This window comes from Camelus ferus, chromosome 5 (assembly GCF_009834535.1).
Source record: "Camelus ferus isolate YT-003-E chromosome 5, BCGSAC_Cfer_1.0, whole genome shotgun sequence".
NCBI classification, from domain to species: domain Eukaryota; kingdom Metazoa; phylum Chordata; class Mammalia; order Artiodactyla; family Camelidae; genus Camelus; species Camelus ferus.
In genome coordinates, this window is record NC_045700.1 from 36190428 (window position 1) to 36208264 (window position 17837).

A 17837-nucleotide genomic window follows, 5' to 3' on the forward strand; every position below is an offset into this window, starting at 1 on the left:
TAGAGGATTTTGGCTTGGTGCCTCTCATAAAGTTTCAGTGAAGATCCTGGCCAGGGCCGCCTCTATCTGAAAAGTGAACTGGGGCTGGAAGACCCGCCTCCAAGAAGGCTCCCTCACGTGGACAGTGAGTTGGTGCTGGCTGTGGGCGCGGGGCCTCAGTTCCACAGGTGAAGGTCCTATGACTTGGCAGGTGGCTTCCCTCAGAGCAAGTCATTCAAATGAGAACAAGGCAGAAGTGCAGTGTCTTTTACAGTCCAGCCTTGGGAGTCACACTCCATTAGTTCAACGATATCCCATTGGCTACACAGGTCAGCCCTATTCAGTGTAGGGGTGAGCTACACAATGGCAGGAGTACCAGGAGGCAAGAATCAGCAGGGCCATCCTGGAGGTTAGCAACCACAGATAAGTTAAAACAGAGAGGTAAGATCCTGACTGGAGGGTAGGGACTGGGGTTGAAACTTTAGAAGTGTGTCTAAGAAAGAGTCCATTATAAAGGTGACATATACAAAAGAGATCTGAATGAGCTGAAGGAAAGAAGCCGAGTGGTTACCTAGATCACACAGGCCCATGGGATGGGAGTGAGTGTGATGATAATGAGAACTGTAGCAACTCAAAGACCACTGTAATTAAATAAGCAAAATGTCATAAGAAAAAAAAAAAAAACAACAAAAGTAAAAACAAAAAGCTATAGGCAGAAAAAGTAGAAAACAAATTGTTAACTTGACATCCTCAAAGCTTTCAGCTGCCTTCTCCTTAGGCTCATTTCGGCATTAGCAGTAAATGCAGTGAATTCAGCACTGAGCCCTTCTTCGCATGTTCCCGGTCAGAGTGTGCGCCCCAGAAACAAGCTTCAAGTACTACTCACGAGATCTGTTCCTACTTTGAGAAGAGTGTTCAAATAGAGGCCGATACCTCCTGTGAGGGAAGTTACTGAGGCTCGTGCACTTCACGAGCAGAAGGGCTAAACCACGGCTTTTTCAGTGCCAAGTATCTTCACTGTGATCCTGTTACAGTGAAAAACCTGGCTCCCCAAAATACTGCCATAGGTTTTTCAATTACAGGTTCTGTTAAATTTTCTAGAAAATATAATTTAATATACTTTGCTCAAAAAAAAAAAAAAAAAAAAAAAAAAAGGCCTGCCCACAATGCTCTCTCCAAAGTGCTTTTCTGTTACTCTCAGGTCTTCACAGCTGTCCTGAAAGATAGGTTGTTATTAATAATGCACCTAAATGACTCTCCATGGATTTATAGTTTTATCATTCTATTTATTTAATATTTACAGAAATTTAGGAGCCTGATGCAAACTTTAAAACCTAGTACTTAACTCCAAAAGTTTCCACATAGATCCTCTGCCTAAAATGATCATATGCTAAAAGAATAAAATGGCATATCCACAGGAATATTTTGCATTACCAGTCCGTTCTAATAGAACTCTTTGTTCCCTTGTCATTTATTTTTTAAAGCGCCAGGCACAGCATAAGAGGACATACTTGGGACATACTTGTTCTGAATGTTAATGAAGGAAAGGCAAGATTCTATTTTTTTTGCCTTGTCAATAATAAGACCTTTGCCCCTTGTCCCATTAAGATATGAGTCAGTCACTTACCTTCCACAAGGGCAGCTGGGGAGAGCAAGAAAAGAGACATTTATTACGTTTATTATGTATGGAGGAGAATGTGGTATTCCAGGTCCCTGACTAACCCAGCAGGCAAGATCTCCCTGATCGAAGGAAATTCCACCACTCTGACATTCCATCTCCTCTCCACGTCATCCTTCCCCACCTAGCTTCCAAGATGTCCACCCCCATCTTCTCTCTTCAAGTCCCTTCTCAGAAAAGCTGTCATCACATTTATTCACAGAGTGGGGGAGCCAGTGTTACTCTGCACCCTTCTCATTGGGCATCACTGGTCCATTTTCTTACAGAAGCAACCTCAAGATCTGCCCTCAAAATCTAAAAGAATCTGAAATACTTGCTATGTATCATAAAGACTATGGACGATAACCCTGTTGCAAAACTAGTTTTCAACACATAAGCACATTTTTAAGAGCTTCTCAAACAATGAAGTCCTGAAAAAATACCTTAATCATAATTTCACTTTTTTGTTGGAAGAAAAATAAACATTAACATTTCAAATTTTACAACAATACTTCCCCAAAAACAACACTGTGCCATCCACAAAGGTCAGAAAAAGTCACATCAATAGATTAAGATGATTTAATGCTTTGAATTCAATTATGAGTTCACAGCAGAAGTAAAAATAATTTGAAAAAAATTGCAATCCCATTTCCCCCCTAATTTTTAAATCATTCACATAAATTTTTCGGCCTTTTCTTATAAATTAGAATAGAGTACAGAGACACATTTCAAAACAAAACAGAAATCCATAACATAGTAAAGTTTCTGCTGTTACGGAGCTTCCCTGGTAAGGGGAGTGACAAGCAAGAAGATAATGAATAATGAGGATTCATTCTGAGAATAGTAAGTGCCCTGAAGAAGAAAAAACGTAGAGATGTGAGAGAGAAGGGGGTTGTCCAGGGAAGGCCTAAGGAGGTGACAGATGAACTGAGATCTGAATGATGTGAGAGAGGGCAGCCATGCCAAGGAATGGGGAAGGGGAGGGCAGTCTGGGCAGAAGAACCGGAGGGTGGCTGAGTCCCCCAGATGTCAGTGTGTATAAACAGCACGAAGGGCAGGAAGGGTGGTAAGAGCTAACATCAGGGAAGAAAGCAGGGCCTTGTAGGTGATGGCGATTCAAAATTAGTGACCTATACTGTGACCCATGGAATGACCATAAAAGAAGGGTTACTCTAACATGTTTATATTCACTTAGACTCATGCTGCCTATGGGAAGTCACTGGTCCAAGAAACATACACTGATCACCTATTATATAGGGAAAGCACCATTTCAGAAGCATTTTTGAAAAGAGGTGCCACAGAGCCTTACTCAGGAATTTTAAGAATGTTTTGTTCATTGCAGTTTTCCTGATAATAGCTAAGAACAACATGAGATCAGTTACACTAATAAACTCGAACATAACAGAGACCAATAACAATAATTTCCATTTCAACATTACATTTCTACTTTATGCAATCCCATGGGAGCTTTTCTGTTCAGAGCTTGCCATTCAGCAAATTCTGTGATAACCCTGAAAAGCTCTTTCTTGACTTATTTCTAAGCTATGATTCCCGATCTTGTCTAGATATGAAATTTGTGTAGTATTATGATGAAACCCAGACACAGTTTTTCAGCCCTGTATCAACATGTGTGGGAATGTGCTCAATAACCATCCAACACACGGAAAGTGGCACTCATGACATTTCCTCACTGCAGTAATTACCCTTCATTTCATGTGAAGAGAACAAAGGGAAGGACAGCAAGATTTACCAGGCCTGGGATAGGGGCTGGACCGAGTTCGCACTGACTGCTCATGACAGCGCTCTGGGTATCACCTCCATTTTACTGAAGTGCAATAGTTGGGTAATTTGATCAAGGCCACACAGTCTGTACCTCACTCCAAATCTTGTGCTCTTTCTAAATTAATCCTTAAAGCCTCCTGAGAGAAGTTGATTAATTAATAGCGTTAATTTATTCAACATGCATTTCTTCTTCAGCTCTTGAAAAGTCTATTTAATCACACTGGAGTTATAAAAGGAAAAAGACCAAAACTTTCCAAAGATAGTTTTGAGACAGACTGAGATTATGGGACCCTTTACTGCAGTGCTCGCACCTGGACAAATGTCTCTTCCAGTAACAGAATACAAAGAAACCATAAGGGACTAAAAGTAACTGCACGCATGATCGCAATTGGGGCAAATGAGTAACAAGATACAAAAAGACCAAAGCCCAAATGCTACTTCTAAGATGTCAGAGCAAAAGCAGGGCACTGCGTGTGATCCCTGCCCATAGCACCACAAAGGGGTGGGCAGGCCACCTACGTCACCCCTCTGCCCTGGCTCACAGGTCCTCCTCTACCCTCACCCCATTTAAGGGACCAGCTCGCCCCTCCTTAGGGAGCCAGCAAGGGCACCTGTTACTTATTCTTGTTCCCTCGTTCTGCAGCACGAGTCCCAATTAAAGCCTTGCCTGAATTCCTCTGCTGGCCTCTTACCAATTTCTATTGATTAAGGAATCCAAGAACCCAGGTTGGTAACAGATGTCCTCTAATGCTGATCAAAACAGTTTCTCTGAAGAGAGATATCAAGATCTAGAAATCGACTTTTTAAAAAAAAATCTGACAAGAAAAGTATTTTTTAACTTGGCCTGATGTATGAAGGCATGGCAACCCAGAAAGTGGCTTAAATGGGCATTTAGATGTTACTGGCAAACATGAGGGCATGCATAAGGAGGGTTCACAGAATCTCTAGTCCAGCCTTGTCTTAGACAAAACTAACGTGCTCAGTCTGAACAGTATGAAAATTTTGTTTCTGTTCCTCCATAGGTAGCAGATGGCCTGCTATTTACTGGTCATAAATGCTGGTGGACAACAGGTTTCAGAGAAGGGGCTTTGAGTTTGTAAGCAAGTTCGGAGCTGCTTACTCCACTGCTGCCTCCAATACTGAGATCCTTTAACATATTCCGGCCTGTCACCAGGCTTCCCACAGGAATTTATAAAATGGCAGTGAAATTCAGGGGAAGAAAAGCCAAACTCTGGCATAATCATTTTATTCAAAACCATGCAAGTATTCACTTAGTTCTTGTTTATTTTGCTCCTTAACTCCTGGAATTGTTCAATCAATGGTGGTTCTGGATGGAAGTCTTTCCACAGAGTTTCTCCCATCAACGTTTCTGACGTGCTTGCATGGGAAACTTGTTAAAAACAAACAAATAAATATATTCAGTAGAACTGTCTCTTCTCAGTCATTTTGGAAATGAGTAGTTTTGCAGATGTCACTTGCACAACAACAGACTAGACTGAAAGATTTAAGCCACACGCCTTAAGTGGAATCCAAGCCTCCCTGTTCACATTCCACTTTCACCCAGGGGTTATTTCCCTGAACTGTTTTCCTGTTTCAACAACTTGAACATCAACCAATTGGACAAACAACTCTGAGAGCAAGAGGGCCAGCTTCCCCCCACCCCCGCCCCCGCTGCACACGAGCTGGGGAAATCTCCGCAGCCAACTTCCCCACTTCTCCTTTCAGTCCGAATGGCTCTGAAACGATACTCGTCCTGGGACTCAAGTCCCCCTACTCGCCTGTCAATTAGCCACCAGCTTGGGGACCCCTCCCCGTGAGTGGGGTCTGCGCCGAGGAGGCGGACATGGTGGGAGAGGGAGGGAGCTCGCAGGTCCTCGGCGACCCCCTCCCGGGGGCGTTCTCTCGGAACCCACGGAACGCGGAGGAGAAGGGGGATGACCAGGCCCCGGGGGCGCACGGGGTGGGCGTGCAGGCGAGCGCGAGATGCCAGGCGGGGACGGTGCCCAGGGACGCCGACGAAGTTGGTTGCGGGGAAGGACAGGGTCTCCGCGGGCCGCGGGGAAGCGGTCGCTCCGGGTCCCGGCTCCCAGGCCGAGGAGGGGGCGCGACGAGGGGGCGGCTTACCCGCGGCGGCGGCGGCGGCGAGGCCCAGCAGCGGCAGCAGGAGAGCGGGCGGCGCGGCCCGGCGCATGACGGCGGCTGCGGGCGCCCGGCGCGCGGCTCGGAAGTGCGGAGCCGCCGCCCGACCCCTCCCACCCGCCGCCTCGACCCCGCCGCCAGATCCCGCCCGCGCTGCCTTCCGGCCGGCGCTCCGGCTCTCCGTGGCTTTTAGAACTTTTAATCTGAACTGATTTCAGACTCTGAAAAATGTTGCCAAAGTAGTAAGGAATTTCCGTAACCCTCCAGCCAGTTTTTCTAAATATTGACGTCGTATGTAACCCCAGTACAATGGTCAAATGATTAACACTGATAAGATACTACGAACTAATCTACAGCCCTTATCACATTTCAACAACTGTCTCTCTGATGTTCTTTTTCTGTTCTAAGAGCCAACCCCGGGTCATACACTGCATTGAGGTGTCCTCAGTCTCTTTAATGTGGGACCTGAACAGAGGTTTGAAGAGTACTGGCCAGTTGCTGGGTAAAATGTCCTTTAGTTTCGGTTTGTCTGATGTTTCCTCTTGAGGGAGACTGGAAGAACAGGATTCAGGTTATGTTTTTGTTTTTTTCTTTATTGTTTGTTTGGTTTTTAGCAAGAGTACCACAGAAGTGGTATGTCCCGCCCCCGCGGGACACGAGGTCATTCTGTCTCATCATTGGTGATGTTAACTTTGATCACTTGCTTAAAATGGTGTTTGTCCTTTGAACTCAATGGCCTGAAAGCTTTTCAAAGGCTTCTCTCTCAGTGGACTGTGTCCCTCGGACAATTTTTCTGTCACCAGCTCCTGGATTAAGGGTTCTATACTTGCACAGTCCTTGGAAGGAACTGACTCTCAAGGATACCTTGATCTTGAACTTTTAACCTCCAGAACCGTGAGACAATGCATTTCCTTGTTTAAGGAAAAACAAAAAACAAACAAAAAACACCAAACTGTACTTGTATTATATGTATAAAATATGCAGCTATCACTTGACTGGTGAGGGCCTCTGGAACCAAACAATCAGGGCCCAATAGGCTGCTTGTTTAAGCTCTGACATAGCCTCATGCCATTAGCAAAAGAGTGCTTTAATTTCAAGTCTAAACTCAATTATAAAAACACAAACAATTCAATTTAAAAATGCACAAATGATCTGAACAGACCCCTCACCAAAGAAGATGTACAGATGGCAAAAAGCATAAGAAAACACACTCAACATCATATGTCACTACGAAATTGCAAATTAAAACAAAAATGAGATTTCACTATACACGTATTAGAATGGCTTTTGAAAGCTCAAACACTGAAAACACCAAATGCTGATGAAGATGCAGAGCAAAAGTAACTCTCATCCATTGCTGGCGAGAATGCAAAATGGTACAGCCACTTTGGAAGACAGTTGGGCAGCTTCTCACAAAACTAAATATACTTTACTGTACGGTTCAGTGATCATGTTCTTTGGTATTTACCCAAACAAGCTGAAGTCTTACATATAACTAAAAATTTGTCCACAGATACTTATTTATAGCAGATTTATTTATAATTGCCAAAACCTGGAAGCAACCAAGATGTCCTTCAGTAGGTATATGGATAAACAAACTGTGGTACATCCAGATAGTGCAATGTTGTTCAGCACCAAAAAGAAATCAATTGTCAAGCTGTGAAAAGACCTGGAGGAACCTTAAACACATATGGCTAAGTGAAAGAAGCCAATCTGTAAAGGCTAAATACCCTATGATTTCAACTGTATATTTTGGAAAAGGCAAAACTGGTGATAGTAAAAAAGGATCAGTGGGTGCCGGGGTTGGAGGAGGAAGGGAAGGGAGGCCTGAATAGGTGGAGCACAGAGAAATTTTAAGGCAGTGAAACGTATGATACTGTAATGATGGATACACGTCATTATACCTTTGTCAGAACCCACATACAACATAAAGAAGAGCTCTAATGTCAACTATGTGCTTTAGTGAATAATAACATATCAATTTTGGATCATCAGTTTTAACAAATGTACCACACTAATGCAAGATGCTAATAATAAGGGAAAGGTGGAGAGAGGTAAGGAGGTATATGGGAACTTTCTGTACTTTCTGCTCAGTTTTTTTAAATAAGCCTAAGACTGTTCAAAAATTGAAGTCTATTCTTAAAAAAAATCAAGTCTAACCCTTTCCATGCCTCTGAAGTTCTAGTCTGAAATGGCATGATTGCACCAATGAAATCTCTCTGACCAAAGGGGTCTGTAAGGAGAGTCAAGAGTGCTAGGTCACAGGGACCGTCTTCATTTACTGTTAAGGAAAGTGAGGCCCAGAGAAGGGACGTGGCTTACCCAGGGGCATGCAGTGAATGCCAAACAATGCTGTTCCAGGTGCAGTCTCTGCCAAAGTATCAAGGTCTTGCTCAACTTATTTATTTCCAGTTGTTCCTCTCAGACTGTTAATATGGGTTTATACACTAAACCCAAACCCAAAACAAATCCTTCCAAATGTATGCCATGCTTAAAGATTGAAACATCCTGATTCTGGACTCCTCTGTCCTGCTAACAAGTAAGATGAATAGTTTGATGCAGTCCTGTATTTGAAAAAATCATCTCCACCCTCACCGCAGACACCAATGTATATTGTGTCCATGTGGATTACTTCCTGTTAAACAAATTTTCAAATAATGGTTAGATTTACAATTGAAGTGGCACCTTAATGAATCAATCTAATTTAGGCAAATAACCCCTTTCAGCAGTCTTTTATTTTTAAGTCATTTGAACTAAAGGGAGGTATATTTTCCCCGCTGTTAACTCTGGTGCACACTTCCTCATTTTTTATGCTAATATGTCAAAACAGACTACTTATTGCTTCTGCATGGAATAATACGGTATTTCATTCAAATTTCTCATTATGATGTCCTACTTTCCAATCACACCTTATATTTTTTATTTTTCTTTCTCTTTCACTCCAACTTACTTCGTCTTTGACCTCATTCCAGACTCCAGTTCCTTAACTTCATTTTTTTTTGGCCTTTTATTTCTCCCTTCTACATCCAGCCTGGATACCACACCCTCTCTTGTTCCTCTGTTGCATCTACCTGGCCAACTCTAAACCTGGGGTCTCTTCCTCTTTTTTTCCTCTTTATTAAAATTTAAAAAATTTAAAAATAATTTCCAGCTTTACTGAAATATAATCGACATATAACACTGTGTAAATTTAAGGTGCACGATGTGTTGACTTGATATATACTGCAAAAGGATTACCACCATGGCATTCCACCCGGTCATATAATTACCATTTTTTTCTGTGGTGAGAAAATTTAAGATCCACTCTCTTAGCAACTTTTAAGTATATTACACAATATTGTTAACTCTAATCACTATGCTGTATATTTGATCCCCAGAACTCACTCATCTTATAACTGGAAGTTTGTACCCTTAAGCCACGTCTCCCTTTCCACCCAAGCCCCTACCCCTGGAAACCACCGTGCTACTCTCTGTTTCTATGAGTTTGGCTCTTTTAGATTCCACATACGAGTGATATGGTATAGTATCCCTTTCTTTGTCTGACATTTCACTTAGCATAATGCCCCCCAGATTCACCCATGTGGTTGCAAATGGCATGATTCCCTTTTTCTTATGGCTGAACGATATTCCATTATACACACACACACACACACACACACACACACACACACACCCCATATCTTCTTTAACCATTTATTCATTGATGGACACTTAGGTTATTCCCAGATCTTGGCTATTGTGAATAATGCTGCAATGAACATGGGGGTGAAGCTATCTCTCTGAGATCCTGTTTCCACTTCCTTTGGATATATACCCAGAAGTGGGATTGCTGGATCACATGGGAGATGTATTTTTAATTTTCCGAGGATGGGGGTGTCTTCTTTCTTTTTCATAATTTCCTTCCCCTCAGCTTTACTCGAGTAACTGAGCACACGTAGAGGAAATCTGCTAGTTCTCCTGATGGTTGTCACTACTGATATATGGCTTTTAATTTCATCTGGGCCTTGTATGCCTCTTCTGCCATCCTTTTATTTTGTCTTGGTTATTCTCCTCTCTCATTTCCCACATAGAATATTTCGATTTCAAGTTTTATTATTCTCTTCAAACTGAAACCCCATTCAATATCTATCTTTCTTAGCAGACTTTGCCTTTTACTCAATAGGAAAATGGGGGCCATCAGGCATAGACAGACATCTTCAAATACTCATCTGCTTCCCTTTCTCTTTCACACAGGTCTTCCTCTTTTGTGCTCCCATCCCCTCCAAGCCCGGTTCCTCTTTCTGTGGGTTTAGAACTGCCCCTCTCATCCCATCTTCTCCAAGATCTTCTTCCACTAGTGGCCCCCCTCCTCCCCTGCATTGTCCACTTCTCTCTGTCCACTGTTTTTGGTTTTGGATTTGTTTTGTTTTCTTTCCTCTCAGCTTTTAAACCTGTGAATCTCTTTTCCCCTCCTTTGGGGAAAAATCTTCTTCAAACCTCCTTCTCTCTCTAGCTCCATCTCTGCCGTACTTCCCAAAATTTCATGTTCTCTATTTCTTCATTTCCCTTTCACTCATCGGCTCACTTCCATCTGGATTCTGGCCTCACCACTCCACTGCATTTCCACTGGCTAAGATCACCAATGTTTTCCCAGTTTCTGGATTCCAATTTTATCTGGCTTTGCCTCTTTGTTGTTTAGCAACTGGAGTAATAAGGACTTGATCCTATGTTGCATTAAAAGTATGTTTGGCCAGGGAACCAGAACTGTAGGACTTCTCAGCACTGACGTCAATCCACATAAGGTCGCTGGGGAAGGCCCTGGCTGGGCATTGTTGTGCTCCTTTTTGGCCTGAGATAGTCAGGCCTAGATAACTTTAGGCTGAAACAGGGGGCGGCGGGGGGGTTCTCCTCTGTGAATTTCAGCTCCCCAAGGCCCAGGAATGGGAAAAATGGGATGAAGAGGAAAGGCTGATGAGGAAGACCAGTGAAGAGCCTCATGCACATAACCTAGGGAGAAAAAAAGGATAAAGGTCTGAATTAAGACAGCCAGCAATGGAGACAGCCACTCAGAAGTGTGGGGTAAAACTGACAGAATTGTTCATTTAGAGAGATGTAAAAGAGAGGATTTAAGGATGACTTCTGAGTTTCTAGCTTAGGAAACAAGGGGTATGCTGTCTTCATATTAATTTAAAGAGAATATAAACAAGACTTTGGGAGAATAGAAAAAATGTCTCAAATTCTGATGATGATTAATTTCGCTTGGAAAAGAGAAATACCTGCATACTAAATTTGTTGAGATGTACTACTGTGAGAATGTTTTAACTTAGAATATACAATGAATTAGAGTTAACTTTGCATAGATCATGTGGTCTAGTTTAAAAAAAAAGGTCTTTGAGATCTAGTTAAAATTTGTCTTTTTAGGTAAAGTTTGTTGAGCTAACAACAATTAGGTCTTTGTGTCTCCAAGGGGATTTTAGGGTTAAATGAACGTAGGATAAAGGAATCTGAATCTCTGGCTTCCCCTTGCATCAACTCAGCAGTGGGGTCAGGACGGTGGGAGCCAACACTGCAGCAGCCATTTGCTGGGCAATCTCCCAGATAATGAGACATCTTGCCCTGGGATCCGGGAAGGGAACAAGCTGCGAGGGGATAGTCATTGGTGTCACTTCTAAATGTGTCCCCTGTACCTGATCATCAGGTGTATTTGCCTGGTATTTTAAGTGCCTGGTTTTGAAAGATCACTTTTGTCAGACCACATGTAGGGGCTGGATTGGTTAGGAAGATTGGAAAAGGCAGTCTTCAGTTCTAGACATCTGGGACAGGGGAAAAGAGGAAGGAGCACAGTATGGTCCATTTTGGTCATGTTGAGATGGACCTCATGAGGATTGTTCAGTGGGAGTTAGAAACATGAACCTGGAGAACTAGATGTTTGAACGACTCACTCAGAAGCCATTGTTGAGCGGTTGATGTGGGGGGGGAGGTGGTGCACAGGTCCCCTTAGGGGAGCACAGAGTGAGAAGTAAGTGGATCATAGGTGAAATCTCTGCTGATCCAGTAGTTAAAAGAATCGCTGAGTCAGAGGAACCCAAGAAGAGGCCTAAAATCAAGCATTCAGAGATGTAGGAATGATTATGTTTGTTCTTTTATAAATGCACACAAAATCTTAAGGACGCCTTGCTTTACAATAGCTGGACACTTTATTTCTTGTCATGCTATATGACTAAGATAATAAGCCCAATTTAGAGATTTTTTCCCCCACAAGGATCAATAACACTTTTACTTAAAAAAATAAAAGAAAACAACTTTACTATGGCATCACTACTATATAAACCTGTACTTTTTGCATCAAGTTGGTTTAGTTCTTTGAAGAAAGTCTTATTAACCAAAACTTTACAGATCATAGAGCAAGAAAATCAGTTCTGCAAATTCAATAATAAAAAAAAAAAGCTCAGGACAATTATACTATAGAGTTTTAGACTACACTAAAATCGTCTTAGAAAATTATTTACAATGTTATCATAGTATAAACACTCTAAATTTTAAAATAAATCTGTGGACTTTATACAAAAATATTCTAAAGTACAAATATAAGTTAAACACTGAGTAAAACATTCACCATATCCAGTGGAAGCTACTATTAATATATTCTAGATGGTAAAATTTAAAATGATAAACCACAAAACAGTGTTTCCTTAACCGTTCATAATTTTAATTATTTTAGTAGTAATCACAGGTTTAGAATTTCATTGTAAAATTTTCATTTTTACAGAAGTAAGATATACAGTTTCCTTCACAGACTCCTTCTCTCTTTAGCTTATGTTAAAAGGCAACAAAATAATAAAAATTTCTTAGTCAGAAGTTGCCATACCATGTAAAGTACATAAATTGTGAAATTTAAAAAAATCAGCTGATTCCCTTTAAAAAGAAAACAGTGTATGTGGTACATAAGACAAAAAACACACTGCTGCAGGGTATTTAATCAATCTAAAAATAATGTTCCCACACTTCAGAAAAATGTTAGGTACTGAATCTTCTTTAAAAGCCTTTTAAAAAATAAGTATAACAGAACAAAACATTTTCACTTAAATAATTTTGGTGTGAAGTATCTTTGGAACAGTTTAAGAAAAGCTTGCCAAGATGCATCATTTTGCTGTGTAAAAAGTAAGCATGTTTCATTGTTCAATAATTTCCCCCAAATGTTACAAATGACTTTTAAAACAATGTTGATGTTATTTAGTTATGTTTTCACTTTGAGATACCAATTTTGCATTTGGCTTGGATGTTCTTAAAAATTAAAAGGTAGATGTGTGACCTAGTAATATGCTAATTTTGATTTCCTAAGACATTGTGTTAAAATGCTATTAAAATATACATATCCTAGTTAGCAGCCACATTCTTACAGAGAAAATGCACATTAAACTTATTACCCTATGAACAATTAGGACTTTAGTTCCAGCTTTGGTTCTTTTTTATTCTATTAAGTAGAGTTATTAACATGGCATTTTGTGGGTAATTGTGATTACAGGCATAGCAATTCAACAACAACAACAAAAAAAAAAAAAAAGAAAGAAAGAAAAAGTCCTTAAGACTGCTGCTTTGAAACAAAGTAAATACTGACCCTGGGAAAGCTTTAATGGCTCATTTTTCTTAAACCATCAGTGCAAATTAGCAAACCTTTAGAAGAGTTTAATCATGGAGAGAAGGAAGCATAATCTCATCTTCGTTGGCTCCATGTTGATACCGAACTGAAGAGAAGCCCGCCCAGTGAAAACGGTTCCTTCGGAAGAGGAACCAAATCAGCCCGCTGATGAGAGCTAAGACACAGAGCACAGCAAGCGCGACACCCATTCCTCTGTAATCAGGGCCTGGTGTAGGGAGAGGTTTGACAGTGGCGGGGAGGGTAGAAGAGTGATCATTATTGATTTTATACATTAGGCGTGTGTCACATATGCGAACCCTGTACCACCAACTAGATACAGGAAGTAACTGATGTTTCATAGCATTAACACAGACTCCAAACTCACCATCAAACACTTAAGTGCCTTCTTTTCCAATTTAACTGTTTTTCTTTTCGTTCAAATCCTCTTCATTGCTATAGCAATTCTCTTCCAAAGACATTAAAGCACTAGCATGATTCTCACTTTCCCTTCCCATCACCCATTTGAGACGATCACTCCCAGTATATTACCTTAGTTTGATAACAAATTGCTTAAGGTTGCAAATGTTTGTTTGACTTACCTAGGGCCAAATAATGTATTATTCGCTTTAAAGGAATTTAAGTCTTCAGGATGATCTCATTCAGTTCCTAGCTATTCAGATTCAAATACTGTCCCAGCCCCTTGTCTACCCGCTGCTGAGATGGACTTGTTTTGTCCTGTGTGGCTTTGATACCATCGTTCTGTTGGCCTCCCTTCTTTCTCATATGTCCAGTTGCACACTAGACATTCCATATGGTCCATATGTACAGCTCATCTCCGTATGGATGGCTCGAAATGCTAAAATAGAACTCTTGATTTATACCACCCTAACCCTGCTCCCACCCATCCCCAAAACCTGCTGGTCACTTTCCATTCCACTCAGAACAGAACCTGGATTCCAGGGCCCCAAGTGGCTAGAACCTGTCTACCTTCTAGCTCTTCCTGAGTCCACATCAAGCTTGTTCTGCCTTGGGCTGTTTGCTCCAACTGGTACCTCTGCCTGGTATGCCTCTTCCCCTGATCCCCAGGGCTTGGCTGGCCTTTCAGATTTCAGCTTCAATGTCTCCTGCACTAAGATGTCTTCCCTGATAACCTGATCTAGAGTAGTCATTCCCCTGGTCAATCACATAGCGTTTATAACTATTTGATATTTTCCTCTCTTTTAAAAATGGGCCTGCTTGGTAACTCATTATCTATCTTCCTTCATTAGACTGTAAGCTCTGTGAGGAAAGGAGTCTTATCTGTCTTATTTACAGGTGCACCCCAGTACCTAGAACAGGGCAGGACACAGACACTAAAAATTTGCTAAATCGATGCATAACTATATAGATATTGATCACCAAGGGCTGGAGTTTTATTTTAATATTTGTACACCAAAATGGACATTTTAATACTAATCTTTAAAAATGTTGATGTGAAAATTTTAGAGCTTATTACAATAAGATTTTCATAGTTATTTTATGTATGAACTGTGATGAAACAGAAGTTCAAACTATGATTTCCTATAGATACTCAGGACATTTTAAGTAATTAAATATGGTTTTGCATTGTTGTTAAGTTAATCATGAGTTTTATAAGAATGAGGAGAAAGAAAGCAAACTAACTTCAGAATTAGACCTTTGAGCTTTTACATTATTTGAATTATAGAATAAAATACATCTTAACATTTTCAAATAAATGACTTCTCCAATACTCTGGCAGCTTCTATTTTTCTTAGGAAAGAGTTACACAAATTATAGACAGTTTAGAACTTCCCTCTGGGCATCCTAGACATCTTGTGCATTTACTGTCTCTTATAATCTGTTTTTCCAAGGGAGAAAAGACTTAATATTGTTTGGATATACAGTAAGGACTAAGTACTTCAGAATGAAGTACAAAACTTTGCACATAATTGAATTGCACATTTATTTCCTGACCTGTTCTGCAAAAATATTCCTTAAGAACAGATTACATACTTACCCAAGGGAACTTTGCAGACAATTCTTCCATAGCCACGTGAACATTCAACTTTTATCCAAGTCTCATTTGAAGCTAACAAAATGCTACATTGTCCACCACCACTCTTAATTTTATTTGCCCATTTGGCAAATGTCACTTTTGATCCATCTAACCAATTCCAAGATTGATCTAAAGAAAGAAATTAAGTACAACTATGTTTATCGCAACATAACTAAGGTAAAAAGGCATGTAACTCATACAATTTATTTATTTAGAACTGCATTATGCCACTATTTAAAATAAAATTTATTAAAAGTGAACGAATGAAAAAAATCACTTTGTCAGATGCACTTGTCACATATCAAGTGCTCAGTAGCCCTACCTGGCTAGTGGCTACTACCTTGGACAGTGCAGTGGACCAATTGCATCTTTGTATAAAGTTCTGGTAGACAGCACTAACATAGAATATGGTGTTTTGATTAAAGGGCAAAATGCCTGCACATTTATTGTGTGATAGATAGATTTCTAAAGACCTGTATCCCTTTCCCCATCCCTCCACCCCCATCATTCACAATGTGCTGCTGGGGGAGGTAGCACCACCTTGTGGTGATAGTATAAAGTCAATTTATAATTCATTTAGATGGCCAACTTTGAATTCGTTCACTTTTTGACACATACTTGATATTCTGGAATTCACATTTATTTCAATTATTTAGAATTCAACTTTGCATAAAATGTGAAATAGACTTCCTAATCTTCTATCAAATTTCTACTCTTAATTCATTCTTTATCAATTCCAAGTGCACTTAAACCCTGTATCTAGTATTCCCTATTGAAAAATACTTCCACAAATCTTTTTGAACCAAATATCTGCAATTTTACTAAGACAGTATAAAAAAATCACTATTAAGGCTTAATTTCACTCTATGGTAAAAAAAAAAAAGTTCCAACAAGAAGGGAACTGTCTGAATAACAGAGTTATAAGCTACAGAAACACTGGGTAATAGAGACTAAAACTCTAAGGGAAGTAAGTGAGATGGGTTCCTTGTGGGGACACAGGGGGCACAGATATTGCCACAGGAGAAAAAAATATCCTGTTGACCCAACCATCTTATGCCTCTAAAACACTTTCTGTTGATTTTAATCTGACTTTCTATTTCATTAGTGTTTCCATCATTACTAATAAGCTACTCATTTATTCATCAGGAATTTTTAAGCCTCTAAAACAGCAGACCTAGCTTATTCATCAATAAGAAGCATTTGAATTGGCCACCAGTTGACATTCTTCAGTGAGGCTGACACGGTATTTAGGACAAGTTTGAATGCTCTTTGCACACTGCACACACAGATATGTCATTTACCAGCAGAAAGTTGAAATAATCCAAGCCAAACTCTCATGGTAATATTATTATTTTCCCTCATCAGTCTGCTCACAAATTTATTCTCATCTTCATCCTCTATGGTAACGAGAGTTGCAGAATGAGCTGTTGAAGGAAAACAAACCCCAAACCAATCAGCTTTATGAAAACTAGGGAAGTGGTTTATTTTCAACCAGGCATTGAAAAAAACGATCATGATCAAGATCATGGAGAAATTCAAATTTGATACAGAGAATGTTCTGAAAATCTGGTATTTAGGTCAGGTTTTTGAAAGTATAGCAGTAATAGCTTCCAAAAAAGTTGGAAATATTTCTAGATTGAAATTGTGTATATAGAAATTTTGTATTTCCTCAAAATATGTCCCTGGTAATAGTTTGGATGTTGGAACTGCCTAACCAGTGAGACTTTCATGTATGAACAGCTAGCTAGTCGGAAGAAGTGGGCTGTGTAATGGTAGAAATCTGTGTGCCCCTCTAGATTTTTAACACTCTCTCCTTCTGTATCATAACTCTGCTTTAAATTTGCTTCTGTTAAAGTGAAAATAAAAACAAATAGGTTTGGGATGCTGGAGAGTGTTAGCCTTCCTTTTAATACTATTTTATATACATAAGCATACTTGGTCATGCAATTGTAAGTTCCTAAATACAGTATAGAATTGAACAGGTGAGTATTCTTGAAGTGTGATTGGTTGCTCTAAACCCACAGAGAAAAAAAAGTGTTATTATCATTCGTCAGGAAAGGGATAGAAATAAAATAATAACTAGATTTGGAAATCAATCCTAAATGGAATCAAATAGTCTTCAAGCCCAACAAGACTTGAATTAAGCATTTCTTTTGAGATGTGGGGTATTTAAAAAAGGACAAAAGAAAGCCTTTACTCCTTTACAGATCCCCACACTGTGCAGGCACGTCACACGTTACCTTGTTTAACACTACATAATCCCGTAGAAGAAGGTACTACTACTATTTTACAGATGATGAAATGGAGGGGCAAGGAGATTAGGTAAATTGGTCAGGTTTACACAGCTAGCCAGTTTTAGAATTACAAAGTCAATCTCAATCCTAATGATAAGAATAGTTTTGAATGCTATTTGCAGGGCACTGTCTCATTTCTTTCATTCCTACAACAACCCAACATTTACCCAAACTTTGAAGTGAGTACTCTTCATTCTCATTGTTCAGATGAGAAAGAGAAACAATTATGTAGCTTCCACAATATCACTCAGCTAGTAAGTGTGGGAGCTGGGATTGCAACCCAGACCTGTCTGCCTCCAAAGCTTAAGTGCT

At 40.1% G+C, this 17837-nt stretch overlaps 1 protein-coding gene across 1 annotated transcript in view; it reads right to left on the minus strand.

Moving 5' to 3' along the window:
• LOC102515565 (lymphocyte antigen 75) overlaps positions 1–17837 on the minus strand; it is a 106657-nt gene that overhangs the window by 18212 nt on the left and 70608 nt on the right. The window contains 2 exon segments of the mRNA XM_006176792.3: positions 15193–15360; positions 16533–16655. Of these exon segments, the coding sequence (XP_006176854.1) occupies positions 15193–15360; positions 16533–16655 (291 nt within the window).